Consider the following 21,221-nt stretch of genomic DNA (forward strand, 5'->3'; position numbering starts at 1 on the left):
GTAAATGAGATAGCACTGTCGCATGTTACTGGGCCTGGGCAAGGGAATAATAAGAAAATTATTTAAATAAAAAAAAAGTGGATTATTATATATAGCCGATTTCGTTCAATCATGTATCGAGTACAACCACGGTCTTTGAAATATAATTAATATGAACATATATTTTTCTTACTTGACTAAAACAAATAGTCTTTCTTAAAAAAACTATTTAAGTAACATCAATTTCAAGGACATTGGGTGTTGACAGCCCCTTAATATTATGAAAAGCGAAATTTGGAAGTAAAGTAAGTAATACTTACTTTATTCGTAAACACAAACATAGAAGATTTAAAAAAATTTAGAAGATACTGACGGGCCGATTCGAAAAATGAAATACGATAACGATAAGTTCTGGTTTAGATAATATCTTATTTAGATATCGTTTGTATAATTGTACAATTGACATGTCGTATAATTGACAGAAGCAGCTCGATTCGTTTCGGGCTACCAATGTCACTTTGAAGTTACAAATATCATAGATAGATCTTATTGGGATCACAGCGGAATCGAAATAAACGTCAATTATGACTTGTCGTTTATAATATCAATATTTTAAAGATCTTTCCAAGATCTTTAACGTGTCTTAATCATTCTTCGAATCGGGCCCTGAACAGATTAAAAAAAGGATACGTTAAAATATTATTTCTTTTATATTCTTAACTATTGAAAAGTTCCGTTCAGCGGCGGTATCTTGGTCCCACTTTTATCACTTGTCATTATGCCCGTCACTTTCGCACTTACCTAGTTATTAAAACGTGACAGGCATATTGACAAATGATAAAAAGCCGACCATCTTAGCCCTGCTAGTATACATCAGCAGTCAAAACGTGGAGAATCAAATATAAACCTTTTCACAACACCAACTGGTAAAGGCCCTCTTGATTGTTCAAAAACGAATGAGAAAGTTGTATTTAATCCACATGTGGGGCAAAGTAATCAGATGCAAATTTTGAGTTGTTTCCTTATGTCAGCTAGTAGAATTGACTTTTAAATGATGATTTTGAATGAATATTTTTTTATAACGTTTATTTGGATTTGATTTCATTTGAATTTTTTGGTATTTCAGAGATAGTAGTTTCCTTGTGTTGGTGTGGTGAAAATGTTTGTGTTTCACTCGGAGGCAAAGTTTGTTTAACCCTCGTGCATTGAAACGCCACGCTTAAGATTCCACTTCCCGAGCCACTCGCTACGCTCGTGGTTCAATTTTGGAATTTTTCGCTTGCTCGGGTATCAATATTAGCCCGAGCGGTTAAACAACAACTTTGCCCCCTTGTAAAACAAATAACTATTGTCTAAGTCAAATAACAATTGACAGTGGAATTTCCCAATAACACATCTTAGACCAAAAGCCCAAAAGTCGCACGCAATAATAATTATTATTTCCCAATTCCCAACCCTTCAAACGCTCGGACCGCTTACGCACCATCGAAAATTAGAGGGTTAGCGAAATAATGGCTTCATTTTTGCTGTTATTCCATCACTTGTACCAGACAGATCAGTGTAGATGAGACCTACAAACGTGTAAGTTGCGGTAAGTTTTAAAAAAGTTGGAAAAGTCGAAAATTTCTGGAAAATTTCATAGGAAATTAAATTAAGGACCCTTTCACTTTGAAAACGGAAAATTTCGATCTCCATACAAAAATATGAAAACGTTTTGGAACCTCCCAATGGCAGTAGCGAGACCTCAAAATCAGTATCAACAAAAGATGAATTAAGTCTAAGTACGGCCCGCGGGCCAGCTCAGGCCCGTGAAAGGATTTTATCCGGCCCGCCTATGTCCTATGAGATAATTAGTATATGGCATTGGTCCACGATAATCGCAAATTAAAATACATTTTTGCTGCCCTCCTCTTAACTTAAATTTCTTGAACTTTCTGGCATCCCATAAAGAAAGTTTGCCCACCACTGCTCTATGACATCGGTTTCCTTACTTAATAAACTATAGTGGCTCTGTAAGCGGTATACCTCGCGATGAGATTTATAAGTTATCATAAATTACGGCGCAATTCTAGCCTCCTCCGTATAACGTGCAGCGTCTTACGTGGTGACACTGACTGTCCAGATTGTTCGAGACCACGAATTGTTCAGATTGCCATCCCATTTGTGCCCAAAACACTCCTAAGGTCGAGAACTTACAGTCTCTTGGCAGTCCCAGCCACACACACTGTAGCGCACAGAAACTCAGGCCGTGAGCACTAAGACTCTTGAACTCGCTTCTGTCATGGGCACCAGAAAGTGATATTTTTGCAACTCCCTCTGGGCTAATATATGTCGGACATGTCAGATGTATTGTGAAACTGGATGTCACTTGAAATTATTATGTTCCTGTTATTTCTTGTATATACTTTGTCTTTCATCAATTAATTTGTAATGCTGTACAAATTTTGTATGTAACAATAAATAAATAAGCTTAAAAATATAAAAACAACAAATACTTAGGTACATCGTTACTTATTATCATAGCGTATTCACAATGGCACTTTATGCCAGTTTCCAACATTTTGCACATTTTCAAAAAATACGAAACTACTGGCATACAAGCATACAGCGCGCTTGATGGTAAGCCGTCACCGTAGCCTATGGACGCCTGAAACACCTATTGGTGTAAATTATATTTTAGTAAGTATTATCTATACTTGTACTGGCTATTTGTTTAGCTAAATAAATTTAAAAATGCATTATAATTTTCGAAGATGCCTCGTCAGTGTTGCCAGGGTGCTAAAGAGGAAATCCCATAACGATGGTATAGAAGCCCCCTAATGGATGGTATCAGTTACTTCCATAATTGGAGGGTTGGAACCGAAATAATGGGATTTGCCGGGGCGAAATATTACGTGTGATAAGGGATGTTATTAAATAATGTGGATTTGTTATTGTTGTTGTTTTTCAGTGCGGGGTGTGGAATATATGTATTTTAATACAGGTTTTTAGGGAACTCTAAGAAGTACCTCAAAAGGAAAAACGGAACCCTTATAAGATCACTTTGTTGTCCGTCCGTGAGTCCTGTTTGTCTCCCCCTTCCTGTTTGTCTTCACCCTTTATCTCGAGACGCGTGGAGGTATCGAATTCACATTAAAACCATATAGGTACTCAAGTTTATAGTCCCTTGAAGCTATAAAAAAATAAATTTTCTTAGTTAACGTAAAAAAAGATACGGCCGTTTATGCCGCAAAATACGTATATTTTGATTCTCTAAATGGAATCAAAATTTATAGGTTATTTTCTAAGTTAACGTAAAAAAAGATACGGCCGTTTACGCCGCAAAATACGTATATTTCGACACTCTAAAGGGAATCAATATTTATAGGTTATTTACTATATGTTACCGTAAAAAAAGATACGGCCGTTTATGCCGCAAAATACGTGTAGTTCGACACTCTCAATGGAATCAAAATTTATAGGTTATTTTCTAAGTTGACGTAAAAAAAGATACGGCCGTTTACGCCGCAAAATACGTATATTTCGACAATCTCAAGGGGATCAACATTTATAGGTTATTTTCTAAGTTAACGTAAAAAAGATACAGCCGTTTATGCCGCAAAATACGTATAGTTCGACACTCTCAATGGAATCAAAATTTATAGGGTACTTCCCGTTGATCTAGATAGAGTGAGCACTCTACTATCTCTCTGACCGAAATGAGGAACCTTCTCCATTCGTTCGAAGTTTAGTCTATTTGTACACCAGCAAACTCTTCTGAAATTCCAAGTGTCCACATCCTACGTCGTCCACTTAGGCGCTTAGCATGGTCCTGTTTTTATTAGGCGTATTGTCTCCGAGGTGGTCACAAATATTCGCCTATCTGCTGAACACACATGTGCCATCCGGTGTCCTAAATAAACATTATGCACTTGCAAGCTGTGTTAAAATTGCCAATCTTACACCGTTATTATTAACGTTAATACCTACGGGTGCCTAGCCAAGGTTGCAATCGCTTGCACTACGATAACGAAACGGTTTGTGTCTATCTCTCTTACATATAAGTGCGACAGTGATAGTTGCGTTTCGTTCGCTACGGAGCGTTAAGAGGATACGGGAGCTGAGATTTAAATATTTTAGGTGAATATATCCGTCTCGTAAACGGAAGAAAAATCTCAAAAAGCGATGTTTCGTACTCGACTGCTTCCTCCTCCAAAACTTAATCAAATGTAACGAAATTTTCAGATCTAAACGGTAATGAAATTATTTGTGTCGGACTGTTTTACTTTTAGGCTAATTGATGTCAGTTTTGAATACCATGCTTCTCTTTGCGGCCTAGTTAGTTAGTGTTAGTTAGACAGTCTGACGTATATATTAATAATAATTATCTGTGTTGAATAAATCATTGTTCTAGCTTCAATGACCACGGAGGAAACAGTCGAGTACGTTTGTATGGAGAAATGACCACTCCTGTTGCCTCTTAACAATTTACATGTTGGCTGCGTAGCCAGGAGGAATGTCAGTAGCTGAGATATACAAAAATATACAAAATACAAATAAATAAATAAATATTCTAATATATATATATTATTCTTATTTTTGATACGACCGCATAACAAAGGGTAGTTAGTTTAGGCTTTTATGAACACACTTTCATAGATTTTATAAAAAACAGACGACTAAATTTATAACATCTGTCCGAAAATATTTCTCAAAATATAAGTAATTATAATATAAGTTTAAATTTAGGTATTTCTATACTTATTTACTTATATTTGTTTCGCATGCCGTTTTACCTGTAAGTAATTGTGATACCACTCCTTACGTGATATTAGATTGTACGTTTTTAATGTATCGATGTCAACAATTGTTGGTGAACCTTCAATAAATAAAACAAAAAAAATGTGCATTGCCGCTCGAAAACAAACTTAAATTAATTATGCTCAGTACCCCTAGTGTACATTTATTCGATAGCGAAACGTGATGTACGCGTTTGCGTCAAGTCTCATTTTGTATGGGATTTCGAGATCCTAAAACGTACCGCTTGGCGCGCTGTTTCTAAATCCCATACAAAATGAGACAAAGCAAACGCCGTACGTCACGTCACGCTATCAGATAAATTTACACTAGGGGTTCTGATAGTTAAGGAAAGTGATCACGTGATCGACTACGATACAAAAGGAGAAAACGTTTTTCCACTTCTAAACATTTTCCATTCTCCATAATTTTTAGTAGTAGACATCAAACTCAAATTGATTTGTCAAGATTTAGTTAGTGGAAAACGTTTTCTCCCGAAATGGAATTTCATAGTAAAAGTATCGTTATTTCGTTAGGATCGCCAAGCAGAAATCACAACCTCAGAATCATGCCCGCCGTAATACGAATACACTGGGCTATTGTATTGTTGTATTGTATTTGCGCAAATATATTTAGGGCCAAACACTTTTTTAGTACGAGTTTACTTTATTGGACTCTCCTTAGATATAATAAAAAAACTTTAAAGTCTAAATTTCATGCTTTATCATGAATTAGTATGATGAAAGCCTTAAAAATATTTATCCAAATCGTCAACTTTTGTTACGTCCACAGAAAAGATTCCCGAGCGTTTTGGACCCATTAACTATAATTTAATAGCCATCACTTTCTTTTGCGGTATTTAGAAATATAAAAGATATATAATTTTAGCAAATTAAATAAGTACGTCATCGTTGTATATATATGTTACTTAATTTGGAAAATGCCTGCTAATACTCAACTTAAATAACAATGATTTTACAACCATTTTTCTCGCTCGATATCCCATCACATCACCTATTGCTATACCAACTTTTTTCCATGGCTCGCGTAGCCAGGCCCCTCGGCAACCTAATCCGAAGAATTGGCACAGGCACTAGTTTCTACGAAAGCTACTGCCATCAGGCACATAAGACACTTAGGTACCCGATCGATTTAAAAAAAAATCTTAAGAAATTAACCCTTGTTTTAAAAACGCCTCACGGATTCCGAACCTCGTACCCCTTAATACCCGGATCTATTTCTAATTTGCCCGGAACCCTCAAAACAAACAGTGGCCATGGCGACCGGATATCCGGTTACTGGGCGGGGCGGGACACGCCTACAAATGGAGCCTTCACAAATATTACGGTGTTTTTGTCTATTCTATATATATATTAGAGGCAAGAGGAAGAGGTGAAATAGTACATTGTGCAACGAGGGGGGTAAGTGAAATATTGGACACGAGGGTTAAAGACCCGAGTTTGCAATATTCTTTCTTACCCCGGAGTTACACACAATGTTTTTCATCACACTTACGAAGAAGAAACTAAATTTTAAGAGAAATAATTCTCAAATACGGTGACATTTCAAGCATTCGTCCGCCATTTTGTCATTGTTTGACAGATTAGGCATCGAAGGCACAGACCTGTTCGGCAGTCAGTCAGTTCGGCATGATTGAAAATTTTATAAATATATTTGAAAAGTCTATTAAAGAAATTTAATCTTTTAAAAAATAAACAAAAATATTAAATTAGAAACGTCAGTATTTTAAAAGTAAACCTACATGGTACGTATAAATTAGAGACAGAATTTACAAAAAAAAGTCCTACTCCCTCCCTAGGAAGTTATAGTAATTTTTTTCACAATCCTTAACTCCCGCAGGACCAATATAGTTCTTTGTCCTTTATTACACATGTATGAAATAAGATCTTTTTCGAGCAAGTCTGATAAAAACTATTTTTTTATCAAACAAAAACGTCCGCGAGCGTTACTAGGAATTTTTAAATTTTTTTTTTGTATTTACACCTCCGTAAATTCAAGGAAATATGAAAGAATTTTTACCAAATATTAAAGAAATTAAAGGAAACATGGAAGAATTTACACCTCCGTAAATTAAAGGAAATATGAATGAAAATACACCTCCGTAAATTAAAGGAAATATGAAAGAATTTACACCTCCGTTTAGTCTTGATGTGAATCAAATAACAGATGACGGTAGAAATGCCTTATCGTATCTTAGACAAATAGACCACCAAGGCGCAATGCATTGTTGCAAATTCTCTTACTACATAAAAATAAAATATGACTTTAAACTATTTTAAATCAGTCAATTTTAAACCTTAGCTTCTTTAAATTAGAGTTCTTTTCCCAACAATGTTGTAAACACACTTGCGACCTTTATCACCGGATTTGGGTTGTGATAAATAAAAACTTAACAAAACGGTACAGTCAGCTGCATAGAAATTTGAATGCAAAGATGCTAAGCTAATAATATTGCTGACTGTACCTTCAGTGTCAAATCTTAACCCTATTTGACGACCGGTCTGGCCTAGTGGGTAGTGATGCCCTGCCTATAAATCCGATATCCGATAGTCCCGGGTTCGAATCCCGGTAAGGGCACCTGACGGACGGTTACAGTTTACGGTTCAATTTGTAATGATTAATGGTTAATTGCATTAACTTTTCGGCCAACACTGCGAACAGGGCAAATCAAATAAAAGCTTGTAAAAAACCAAGTAGAGTCAGACCTAGATAAGTTAGCAGCGATTTTGGGAGCCCAGACAGTGCAACAGTTACTTTAAACGTCAACATTCTATAAAATTATGACATTTATTTAACACTTGCACAGGCTGGGCTATCAAAATCGCTGCCAACTTATCTTGGTCTGACTCTACCGACTCTCATATAGTCATAGATGTTATTTAAAAGGAAGCAATGTGGTAAATGGTGTAATAGTTAATTCTAAGGTAGTATAATTTTAATTAGGTAGCTTTTATAATACTTTTTTACATCACTTTCGGAAAAGGAGCCTTCTAGGCTATTTCTTTTAGCTTAAATAATATTTTTAAACATAATATTTTCCTCATAAGTGTTGAGATAAGCAGTATGTAGCAAAATTATTTCCACATTGGGCGTTAACACTTGAATCCCTCACTACGCTCAGGATTCGATTTTATAATCCCTCGCTACTCCGTGATTCTATCATAGAATCCTTCACTTCGTTCAGGATTTAATGTACGCCCTCGCCGTAAACATAATATCACTTCATCTCCTTTATGACACAATCTACTATGAATATTCAAAAGGCTTAGCCAAAATTAAAGAATTAATCTGATGTGTATTTGTACCGTAGCCACCGTTGGTGCGCATAAGACCTTTACCACAACTTTTAATATAAATTTAGATCAAATCAAAAGATAAAGAACTCCCATTTATCCTTAAAAAGGGAATCTATTTGTCTCTGGTTTATCGTTGCGTATGACCAACATCAAAACAATAAATTTAAAAACAAAAGAACGAATAAAGTTTACCACACACGAACACTCACCTCGCATACGCAGGCAACCTGCTCCTGTGTGAAGCCGAAACTCGGCAGGGGAGCGTCTCTGGGGGGGGTGGCCTCCCGCTGCCCCCACTCGGGGCCCCCCAACATATCCAAATGCTCGTCTCCTGCCACTTTGACACCACAATTTGACACTACAAATTAGCACCACTTAACGGTGCTAAACAATCCACAAAGTTAAAGAATGGCGAGCCTTATGCAATTCGAATTTGGAATTCGATTTTGACACGCACTAAAATGCATTTGTTTGAGGCGTTTTTTATAAGTCTTAAATGCGATCGTGTTTGTTTCACCGTTTTGTTTTTAAAAAGCCTTTAAAGGCAGCTATATAAACAGGGAAGGCAGCAGTCCCAAAAATGTTTAAACAAAACCGAGCACCTTGAAGCGGCAATTATTTGTTTTCGGATTTCGAAAAGCGCCGAAGTTTGTATTGATTTCGAATTGGTTTTCTTTTTACCGGTAAATAGAATCAATATTTGGTCACTTCAAATGTTTTTTTTTTTTTCTCATTAGTACCCAGTCTCTGTCTGGCTTGACGTTCACTTACACAATTAATAAATTAATTTTTAAATGCGTTTTGAGTTTATTTCTTAATCGCACGTGAATCTATTTTTTCTCTTCTTTCTCATTTTAAACTCGAACAGACAATACCTGTAACAAAAAAAACTGTTAATAATTTTGTAAGGTATCTAAAAATTTTATTGCACGCTAAATAGATACATATAGCAGGTCAAACAAGTTTGTCAGTAGAAAAAGGCGCAAATTTCAAATTTTCTATGGGACGGTAACCCTTCGCGCCTACATTTTTTAAATTTGCCGCTATTTTCTAGTGATGGAAATGGCTTGACAGACTATGTACAAATTAAGATACTTTGTGCCACAACTAACTTTTCTTTTATATTTCTATATGATTACTAAGAACCACGATTATTTAATTCTATATTATAAGATAGGTATATAACATGAGATCGTGTCCCCATCATATTAATTTCTTATGTAAATAGCTATATAAGTATTGTATATTGTACAGTCCCAGTATTTAAAACGTAACAAAAACTGAAAAAAAAATCGTACCAAAAAAAACCGAACAATTTGGCGATACTATTTTTCTCGTTTAGGATCTAAACAGCTCGTGAATCAAAATATTCTTTACAGTACATATGGGGCTACTTTATAGCACTAGTGCGAAAAGTAGCATATTACGTTACTGTGTCGAACATTTAAAGGGCCATATGTACTGTAAAACGTTGTACGATACATGTGCGAATAGGTAATTCGCAACTCGTGTCGATTTAAAACACTCCCTTCGGTCGTGTTTTAATTTATCGCCACTCGTTTCGAATTTCCTATTTTTCGCACTTGTATCGTAATGTACTATATTGTATAGACTGACTTGCCTCTCCCCCGCAAAAATCGGCAGACTGTTTTGTACAGAAAATCAATAAAGCGTCTTCTCCAGTTGTTAAATGCTCTAAAGATTTAAAAGACAGAAATACCATTTGTCTTAATATTGTTTTTAATATTCAGTATAAATTAATGTAAAGCGCTTATTAATAGTGCTCGTTTGACGTCATTAATTTATTATGAAATATGGCGCCCACGTGTCTCCTCTGTGTATTTTTGTCTCAGACATTTCACTGTTTCTTGCATTCTTTGGAATAACAACAACTACCATACAAGGTTTCAAAAAAGCTTTTAAAAATATATATAAAAAAAATAAGTACAAAAAAGAAACATAACATAAAAAAAATAACTTAAGTCTAGCGTAAGCCTAATATACACAACACACGACCTGCATTGCCACGTTGAATGCGCAGGCGTCAGGAAAATAGGATTGAAATTTTTAAATTGACGAATTTTTTTTGAAGATACAGTCGCTATCAGTTATATTTTCCCTCGAGTTTTTACCCACTACCCATTTCTACATTGGAGAGATGAAAATATCCGCCTTTTTTGTCGAGACCTTATTTTTCGCACTTGTATCGTAATGTACTATTACGGTACAAGTGCAGAAAATAGGAAATTGGAAATACCTAACTCCTTAAAAAAAAAGAATTACTCAAATCGGACCATGGGTGTCGGAGTAATCGGTGAACGTACATAAAAAAAATATGCACAACCGAATACAGACAGAACCTCCTCCTTCTATGAAATTGAAGTCAGTTAAAAAACGAAAATAGAAATTTCGTCACCTTCCGTCAGTCCGTCACCTATCGTACATGGAAGAGCGTTAGAGCAAATAACGAAATTTCGATTTTCGTTTTTTCGCGGTAGGGCCTTTTAGATTAGTAAACTTATCCAAAAACCACAATAAATTGAATAAGAATTAAAGATCTGGTTTCCTAAGACAGCGGAGCAGCCAAACAGCAGCCGTCTTCATACAAAATACTACTCCATTAATATATTTTGTTTTTGCGAGTCACTTCTGGATGACATTGGCTCAGGACCGGGATAAGTAGCGTACAGAGAGAGGCCCATGCTCAGCAATGGGCAATAAACTGTGTTTGAAAACCACCTTTCGTTCTAAAAAATATCATCCCCCAATAGCAATCAACAATGCATCTTCCAAATACCGACAAAATAATTTTCAAACGCGCGCCAGCAGTAACCTAAATGAGCTATCTAAAGAATTGGATATAGATATAATTTCAACTATAGCATTCCTAGCGTGAGACGTAATTTAGTGCAGAGATATTTTGAGTCTTTTGAGTGAGCGTGTTGTCGCCTTCTTGAATACTAATTATTTACTTATTTATTATTTCTACTTTTACTTTAGTCCTCATTATGTTACTAAGTTAATTAGTACTTTAGATACTTCCACATTATCCTTATTAGATATCATTTGTATCCGCTTTTTTTGGTTGCGATAGTGCGTAACCTTCAGTATTATATCACTACCTGCGAGTTCCTATAATTGGCTTCCTGTATCTACTATAATTTCTGTATTTTCCAGTTACGGAAAGAGAGACCTAAGCCCTCCTACGTATACACGTTCAACGCAGCTGGCCAACTTTATTGTCACGCGTGCAATAGAGTATTTAGCAAGTTCGGCCTGGCCAGCTACATTAGGGCTCATGCTAGACAACGTCCATAATGTTTATTTAGGGTCGCCGTCATCGAAAACGATGAGGAGGAGTATATTATATTTTCTAAACGAAAATCGAAATTTCGTTATCCGGTCTATCGCTTTCCATGTACGGTGTACGAGTGATAGTAGTGAGGCAGGTGACGAAATTTCTATTTTTGTTTTTTATAAGGTACAGCGGTCAAAGTGTAACTGCTCTGATGTTGCAGGTGCCCCCCCCCCCCCTCGTTGAGCTCTGGCAACCTTACTCACCGGCAGGAACACAACACTATGAGTAGGGTGCTGTTTTCTGTAAGGTGGAAGTACCAGTTGGGCTCTGCTCTAGATCTGGAATGATCCACTGGTTGTGCCCTACCACACAAAGCGAGATGATATTCACAATGCCCATACCTCTCTTTTGGACGTAGTTTAAGGACGTACCCCCGGGTCCCCAATTGTTTCGCCATTTAGGGTTCAAGCTAATTTGTTTGTCAATACTAACGGTATGAAATGTCCAATGTAAAGTAAACCCTCAATGGCTCAGCAATTAAAGTCCGTGACTGTACGAAGTCACTGTTGTAGACAAACTAAAATCAACAAACTCGACCGATTGTCACATCATGACACTTAAAACAGGCCTACATTAATCAGAACCTAACACAATCTCGCCCAAAATCTTTGAAAGGGTCGCCATCAATTCAATATTTAACAAACATACCATCACGTACTTTGAATCATTACAAAGATGCACTGACAAGACAACAAAGATTTACTATAAAACTTCATAAAACAAAAACCACAAACAAATTTTTATTTTTTTATATAACAAACTCATCCGAGTTTAAGCTTAGTAAAAACGCCTGTGAAACTCAAATTCGAACGTTCTCATTTTAAATCTTGTAACGTTTTAGTTTTGTAGTCATTTTGTAGGTTAGCTCTGTCTCTTTTCGTGTCATGTTTAGTACGACTGAGTGAGAAAGAAAGAAGAGCGAGATGTTAAATGTTTGGCGTTTTAAGTAATTTTTATCATCGACACGATCAAGGGGCTGATATATGGAGTTGACGGGTTACCAGTGATGTAACTGAATCGATAATTATCCTGTTTACATTTTTTCTTTACGTAAAAACATTACTTTTAAGATAAGGGTTTGTATTTTGTTTGCTTTCGATATAACATTATGCAGACGCCCACCATATTACGGTAGTGTAAAAAAAGTGTAAGTTAATGTTTAGTAAGAAAATCAACTTTGTAATGACGACAGACTGTTCATTGATCGCCTACACATTGTAAATTGTATTGTATGAATTTTTGGCGCGCAAGTTATGCCGCAATCATATCGCTTGCGCTCACTTTATTCTTCGGTATACTTACATAACTTTCTTCAAAATATATTAAAGAGCTTAGATATATCGAAAGGCTACTGATTTTGTTATTTATAGCTAAAAACACATATTCTTGTCTCAAGAATTCATATTAAGAAAGCAATTAGGTATACTCTTAAGACTCTAAATTCAATCCAAGGCTTTGTGCGAACCATTAAACTTTTTATTTAACGAATAAAAAGGTGTCGAACTATTTTTTGAAATAAGAAACCCCATTCACAATTATCAATATTCTTAATGCCTATACAGCCATTACATTCACGTATGAAATATTAAACACAGTTAACGACCAATACCCATAACCTTATTAAATAACACACGCCATTTTACGAACTGACATCGTCATAAAAATATGTTTAAAGACCTCGATATCAACAGCACATCACTATTACCCCACGTGGCGCGATCCCTATCGGGCGGGCCAGCTGTAAAACACTAGATTTATCGACAGATTACCGATTCACGATACGGTACAAATCGCCTCACTATTAGCGATTTGATTTTCGATGGCATTCGAAACATGCCGGTGGGTGCGAACGTTATTGTTTTGGTTCGATTTTTGAATTTTTGGTGGTGCTTTTACTTTCTTAAGTACATTTTGTTTTTATTTTGAATAAAAGAGTAGGTCCATTTAAAGTAAATTATTGTCTAATTTAAATACGACTATGTTACCCTTAATGTTAAAACATTTTTTAAACGTAAAAGTTTGTTAAATTGTTTCGCATTAAGGAATAACGGCGGTTAGTATACGTACTAACCGTACGTTAGTATACGTACCGTAGAATATGAGTAAAATTTCACACAGAAATATATAACTTAAGTTGGATTAACCTATGGAATATTTTTCTAGTCCGAATCATCCTCTTACTGTCATGAGTAGGCAGCGGTAAGTGGCAGTAGCGGCCAAGTTGGTTTTACTTACTTCTTATTTCTGTATCCCTAGTGTACATTTATTCGATGGCGTAACGTGACGTACGCGTTTGCGGTAAGTCTCCTTTTGTATGAGATTTTGAGTTTCCAAAACGTTCCGCTTGGCGCGCTGTGCTTATAAATGGGACTTAACGCAAACGCGTACGTCACGTTTCGAAATCAAATAAATTTACACTAGGGGCTCTGACTATCGTGACATTTATAACAAAAGCATTTGAGACAGTTTAGTTATTTTACCTACCTATAGTCCGTCTAAGCTAACTTTTCGCCGATTTGATCACAGCAAAGTGAGGTGGTGTCGTTATACACGTCATATTGTAATAGACATTTGACATTAAAGATGAGAGACACACTTTGTCTTTGCAATTGCCATGTAGAACTCTGCTAATTAGCTAACTAGCTTGGTCCCACTTTACAGAGGGCCTACCTCGAACCACGTTATTGCCTTTCTGTCGCACTTTTAAATACGTACGTAAGTGTGACAGGGAGGCCGCTTGTCGAACGTGGTTCTCTCTCCGGCATCGTTGGAAAACATTTTAAAAATAAGAACGTTGATTTAAGACTATTTTAGATTTGGAAGATGAAGTGATTAGTGGGAGGCGTAATCTTATTAATAGATGCAACAACGAACGTTGTTTCCTATCTCACTTAATTAAATATTTTAATTAATATTAATGTTCCTTTCCATTTTTAATTCTGCATGACAAATAACGATTCCCTTAATTAGATAACAAACAATTCCAAATTCAAACTCGATAATAAAAATAACCGTTTATTAGATACGATCAACAATTAGGAAAACAAAATTTCAAACACTATTTTAAAAAGACGTATACATTTTATAAACGCGCATAAATACGCCTTTTAAATCTAGAGGCAGAATAGGCTTAAGTTCGAAATCTTGATGCTATCTGTGGTCCATAAAATGGGTCTTTTATAGTCTCGACTCGGGGGGTTAATTAATAGTGTTGTACCGTCATTCCATACAAAAGTTACTGTTGCCAGGTCTAATAAACTCAGTTACATTTGAGACATGTGTTTTGTGATAATTTTATTGGTTTTGGAACGCTCATTAAATTTGATCGGGTTATTTTTTTATTGATTTGCTGCGACTGCGCAGTGTGCGGCCGGGTTTCTTCGTATTGAAGAAAACGGACACTGTCATGAAATCCTAGATAGTAAAAATATTCCAATGTTGTATATAATCGGTTATAGGAAATGTTGACATATATGTTGTTGATATAGAGTCGACCCAAGCCAAAGTCTTAGACTTTGCACTCAGTCACAGAGTGTGGGGGTGCAACTGGGGGCGTCCATTAATTACGCTAGGGGTTTTAGAGGATTTTTGACTGGGACCCTGGTGAGATGTCGTCAGATTTGTCTCGACCATCTCCCTCCCCCGCCCCTAGTTTCACGTGAGATCTTTAAAATTTTGTATTTGGAGTATAAATGCGTTTGATTTATTAAACAAAACACTATTTTTTTTTATAATTTTTATTAAGAAGTATTAAAGACGAAGGGGCCCGAATCTTTAATATATCAATTTTAAATATGTACCTAACTATATATGGATTTTAATATATAGAAGAACAGTGTCAGATTTTGGCATATTTTAGTCTAGAAACATGTTTTACTTTAAATTAATAACATTCGCTCAAATTTTTACACTGCATATATGCCCGAAAAAAACGTGACACCTATTTGTCAAAATCCCTCCTAGGCAGAGGTGAGATTTGAGACCCCCACGTGAGATTTAGTGAGATTCGGCTTTGTTGTGTATTAAGATAGAAGATTATGATAAAGAACTAGGACTCTAAGGGCTTCATTATGACAGTAGGTACAAGGAATAAGTAACTATTTTGGCTCAGTGATCCAAAAAGAATCTTGGCCTCCGACATGAGCGCGTGCCACCTATCCCAATCCTGCGCAACTTCCTGCCAGTTACTGACGCGAAGCTGAAGCAGATCCGCCGCCACACTGTCTTCCCAGCGATACCTGGGGGCCTACCGCGAAAACCGAAATTAACAAATTGCGGGGATCGTTCTCTTTTACTATAACTAAGATGTAATTAGAGTGACAGAGAAAAATGCCCGCAATTGACGAACTTCGATTTTCGCGGTTATAGCCCTGGGCCAGCCCACCGGACGGCTAACAGTTGGTCATCCCAAGAACGCACTCTTGACAGCCCGATCCTCTTCCATTCTAAGTAGGTGACCAAACCAGCGAAATCTGTGTGCTTTTCTTTCGCCGATATTAAGCTCGGCCACTAACTCCTCGATCTCGGCGTTTTTCCGGATTCTCCAGGTGCCGTCATCTCTCTGAATATATGTCCCAGGATCTTGCGACTTTTCTCTCCGCTAACAGGAGCAGACTTTCTTGTTTCATACATAAGGATAGACCGTATCACGGTATTATAACATTTATATATCCGTAACTCAGTATGTTTGCAGAGAAGCCCGGGCACAAACACTTAATGGAGGGCAGCACTGCATCGCAGGGCGTTTAGGATGCATATGTTGATCTCCTCTCTGGTGTTTATGTCGGTAACAGTGCATCCAAGAAATATTATGCTTTTTTATGCAACGGCAGCTGTCAACACACCTTTAACATTGTTATATACGCCAATTTTGAGCTAAAATTCATAAAACTTTGTAAGACCTTAAAACTCGTGTGAACTCTAGAAAAAATCATGTCCAAATATTGCTCGAAATGGACCCAATAATTAGAAACATTATCACCCGCAGCTCTACCGTGGCCTGGAGATCTCTGCTAATTCGTGCTTATATATTTTGTTTGTATAATTATGTAGATATATCGTTAAAATATTTATGTCAAAATCATTGACAGATTTGTTGAATACCTAACGAATGTTACAAAAACACATGGCTCAGTGCAGCCCGGCAGCCATATGGTTATCGGTCATGCATTTTGCGTGTGAGTTTGTCACATCATTAGTTCGTTTTTAGAATAAATAAAAAAACAGAGGTCGATACACATGGATCGTATCAATCACAACAATTATGTTTTTTTTTACAAGCTATTATGTCTATTTATCTCGGATTTAAGGCATATGTATTTCAATTTGTATAATGATAATCAATTTAATTTAAACTAGATTCGTATACTATTCGCTTAGCACCTTTTCATACAAACTTCTAAACAATGAGAATCACTTTTCTCTGAAGCTGGCTGTACGTAACTTTAATGTAAACAAAATTTTCCTTCAAAAGTACTTTTTAAACGACATTTTAATAAAAACTTATTCTTAACTGTGAACTAACTGTTCTAAGGTACAATAAATAAAATAAATAAAAAATATAAAACTCAAAAAGATTTTTTATGGAATGAAATAGAGAAAATACGTTAATTCTAAAAAAGCTTAATAAAGCAAGGAGAAGTACCGAAAGTAAGAGAATCAAAATATTTACAAGAAATAAATAAATAAATATTATAGCGACAATCTTACACAAATTGACTAAGACCCACGGAAAGCTCAAAAAGGCTTTTGTTGTGTTGAAAACAAGGGAAATACGAATTCGGAGCGGATTTCACAACGATTTACGATAAGTAACAATGATCCTGAGACAATGTTGCACATTAGTAAGTCTGGCAAGCGTTAGAAGTAAACGAGATGTGCAAAACTGCAAATCTAAGAGTCTACATTTTTAAACTCCCGGAATAAATATTACAGAACCATCTGGTATGTTAAAATCTATAGAAGTGCCATCGCCATCAGGTACATACTTTTCTGCTCTGTTATTCAAAGTTAATTTGACAGACTTCATTAAAATTAGTTCTAGAGGGATGTTTGTTTTCTTAGGTTATGGACCCAGCTCGCTTCCACTTCGATAAATCACATGTTCAATTATAAAACAAAGTCCCCCGCCGCGTCTGTCTGTCTGTATGTTCGCGATAAACTCAAAAACTGTTGAACGGATCTTGAGGAAGGTTTTTAGGCGTATTATTATTTAAGGTTTTATGTAACCCGTCAAACCCGTACGAAGCCGGGCGGGTAGCTAATTACTTAAATAAAAATTAGAAAAATAATTATTAGTTTTTTCTAGGTTTCATACAATCTGTCTCTATCGCACTAATAAAGAAGAGTGATAGAGAGACACTAGCGCTTCGTTTAGTTTTCTGCAAACGATGGTAATTACATTTCGATGCGGTTTTTTTACGTAAAAGCGTATTTCCTTGCGTTGGTTCTTAGCTATGTTTGATACAACGATCCAGCAGTTTGAAGAGTATCAGTTCTTTTCCAAAAATATGTAAGGCATTTTTAACCCACGATGCAAAACTTTGAATTCTGTATGATATCTTGTTCTCTTGCTCCACGACGTACATCGCGCTGTAGAAACAAAAGGCCTAGAGACTACAAGTTTCATGCTTTAACAAAGATACAGCAAGTTTTATAGGTGTGTGTATTAGCCAGAACATTTTCTATGTAGATGGTGACAAACAGATTCACAGACACACAAACTGACCGCAATCGCTGGAAACTTATGAAACAAACCTCCAATTTTCAACAGTTTGTTCATGCTCCCATGCACGGAGCATTAGCAAGGGGGGGGGAAAGCATGAACTGTAAAGAAAACCCATTGATTATAGGTACTTATTTGTCTTTTACTATCGCGAAATTGTTCGATTCTTAGAATATTTTTATCATTCATTGATTGCAGGTTCGTCGTGTCCTTTCACGGTCGCCAGATGAAGTAAATTACGTGAAATATAGCCCGAATTAAAACACCAAACGTTCAGCCATTTATTTCAAAGTGACACATGTAAAATCATGATAAATATAAATATAAATTTAAATGTTTGATACTGCTGATCTCAAAAGAGTTCGCAACAAGGTTTTTGACAGAAAAGGCTAGGAACTGCTAATAAACCGTTTGGCGTTCAAAGGGAATCACATGCGCGTTGCCGACTCTCTATTAGAACGGTTTATGTGCTAATAGGTATCTCAGCAAAATGAATACTGAGGAGAGGAAATTGTTGACTAATCTTGCTTCCTTCCTTCTTTTCATGGTCATCATCAGACCTGTTGGCTTAGCACAGCAGCGACAGTATCTCGCGCGCGAGACGGACTACCCCTGGTTTTTAAACTGTGTTAAAGAAGAGAGGGTTCATGGGCGGTAGTAGAGTCGACAGATCAGTAATTATAGAGACACTCCTGTCTCCACATTGCTCTACCTCGACATACGTTGACAAGAGTCGTGAAGTTATGCACTCGTGCCACAGTGAATGCTCGACACAGGCCAGTCAGTGGCAGGAAATCAACAAAAATATTCAGAGCAGCTTTTTTTAGCGTCAAACAAAGTTCAGCCGTCGGCCGCGAGCGAAAATAAGGAAGGCACGGTTGGTATACTCACACAAATGCGCACAGCTATATTAAGATCCGTCTCACGCCAACAACAGCTTTAACAAGCTAAATGCTAAAAATAATATCCTTGCAATAACGAAACACAACCTACTTAAAACAATAACCGTAAAATAAGACAACGACACTTTAAAACACCTTTTAAAAAACAAACACTCAAAGGCGCTAGAAAATTCGAGTTTAAATGCCAATCGTTCCAAATTTGAAACGCGTGCGCGCGCCGTCGGAGCTAAAATGGAACTGGTTTGACTCGAACTTCCTCTAAGCTTTCTGATTGGTCGTGTGGTACTTTGGGGTTTGAATGGACCAATGGGGTGTTTTTTGGAGGTCGTGCGGCACCGCCTTCTATTGGCTCCGCGTGGGATCGCCATTTTTCAGTTTGTGAAACAATTGGAACTATTATTTGTAGGCGTATTCGGTCCATCCGCAGCAATGGTTTCAGAAATTGTGTAAGGTATTTTCGTGCGTCCTACTCAGGGTAATGGGGCACAGCTGACTTGATTAAATCATCCGATGCTGTAATGAATGGGTTTAAGTGAATTTTACGTCGTTTTTAGCAATTTATGTGAGAGGAAATGGTGTTTCTTGAATTTATGCTTTCTGTGAAATCGTGAAATGGACATCTGAAGCTGTATCTGGAAATGCAGTTTTGTAGAGCAAAAAACTGGAAGAGATGCATTTGCCCAAAATATTTTAAATTTAAAAGTTTTCCTATTTAAACCTCAAATTTTTTCCTATTTAAATAGGAAAATGTTTTTCTTTTTTTAGGAAAAAAAACTACTTTTGTTTTTTTTTCAGGGTTCTGTAACCATAGTAGGTACTAGACACCTTTTTATTATTCAAATCCGCCTATTTACCTGAGAAGTGCTTTGCTATAAATTCGCGATTTTGCTTCGAGTAGATGTCAAATTAAATTTAAATTTTAGGGAGTCTTTTAATATTGGGCGTCTCCATACTCTACGAACGTAGTCCCCTTTGTTGTGCGATGTTGTAACTATTTTTTATGAACCACCTTAAGAGCCCGGAGCCGGGTACGTCCTTAAACTCTGTCCACAAGAGCCATCATCTCTTGTGGACGGAGTTTAAGGACGTCTTGTGAATTTCATCTCACTTTGTGTAGTAGGGCACAGCACAGCGGATGTCATTCCAGATCTAGAGCAGAGCCCAACTGGGGAAGTACCTCCACCTTACAGAAAACCGCAGCCAAATAACACTAGACCCTACTCATAGTGTTGTGTTCCTGCCGGTGAGTAAGGTTGGGGAGGGAGGGTTGTTAAGGTTGGCAACGCGCATGTAACTCCTCTGGAGTTGCAGGCGGACATAGGCTACGGAGATTGCTTACCATCAGGCAGGCCGTATGCTTGTTTGCCGCCGACGTAGTATAAAAAAAGAGGAAACAGGACGGCCGTTTCCCATTATCCTCTCTGGATATTGACATTATGGAAAATATTTCTACATCATTTTATTGCAAAAAACAGATTTCATACAAATTTTTAAATGCTCCTAACTCTTATAATAATCAAAAATACGAAAAAATCAAACATAGGGGCATAGCTGTAGTTGATATATGACAAATTGTGTCAAAATATTTTCAATAATATTAATATTCAGAGAGGAAAATGAGGACTACGTTTGAAATGACTCTCGTCTTAATACACCTACCTTCTACTATGACTACATTTAGTACAGTAGGTACAGTGAGTTTTGCCAAACTCATACATTCACTTAACTATTGAAAATCGTAAATCTTTCTCAAACTAATTGTATTGAAAGCAGATAACAAGAGCATAACAATGGCATAACATTATCTCAAGATCACTGGATTATACTACAATTTAAAAAAAAAAGACGTAACAGCCGATTTTGTCTATGTAAAAACCGGCATTATTACATCACTATGCATACTGAAAAAGGTCGTAAGAGCGGTGTTTGTCTATGAAGATGGGGATGTTTTTAAAATAAGATCGGCTATTGTCGTTGGATAGAGGATAATGGTGGATTGGTCTATTGAAGTAGTGCTTGACTGCCGGCACTACTGATGGTGGTGAAGTGCGAATTAAAAAAAACGAGAGGGTTCCTTACATTTTTAATAAAATTATTTATTGGACATTAAATCTGGGAGTCCAGAAATAAAAAGTAGTAGTACCTTGTAGTAACCTCTTTATTGT

The 21,221-nt window shown here is 36.5% G+C and overlaps 1 protein-coding gene across 1 annotated transcript in view; it reads right to left on the minus strand.

Moving 5' to 3' along the window:
* Window positions 1-19,751, minus strand: part of LOC133530991 (homeobox protein SIX1-like) — a 41,963-nt gene extending 22,212 nt beyond the window's left edge. Inside the window, exons 1-2 of the mRNA XM_061869061.1 lie at window positions 19,046-19,751; window positions 8,282-8,947 (exon numbers count right to left, since the gene is read on the minus strand). Of these exons, the coding sequence (XP_061725045.1) occupies window positions 8,282-8,386 (105 nt within the window). The 5' untranslated portion in view covers window positions 8,387-8,947; window positions 19,046-19,751. The remainder of the gene's footprint in view (window positions 1-8,281; window positions 8,948-19,045) is intronic.
* Between the last annotated feature and the right edge of the window lie 1,470 nt (window positions 19,752-21,221).

The sequence above is a fragment of the Cydia pomonella genome, chromosome 24, assembly GCF_033807575.1.
Source record: "Cydia pomonella isolate Wapato2018A chromosome 24, ilCydPomo1, whole genome shotgun sequence".
Taxonomy (NCBI): Eukaryota; Metazoa; Arthropoda; class Insecta; order Lepidoptera; family Tortricidae; genus Cydia; species Cydia pomonella.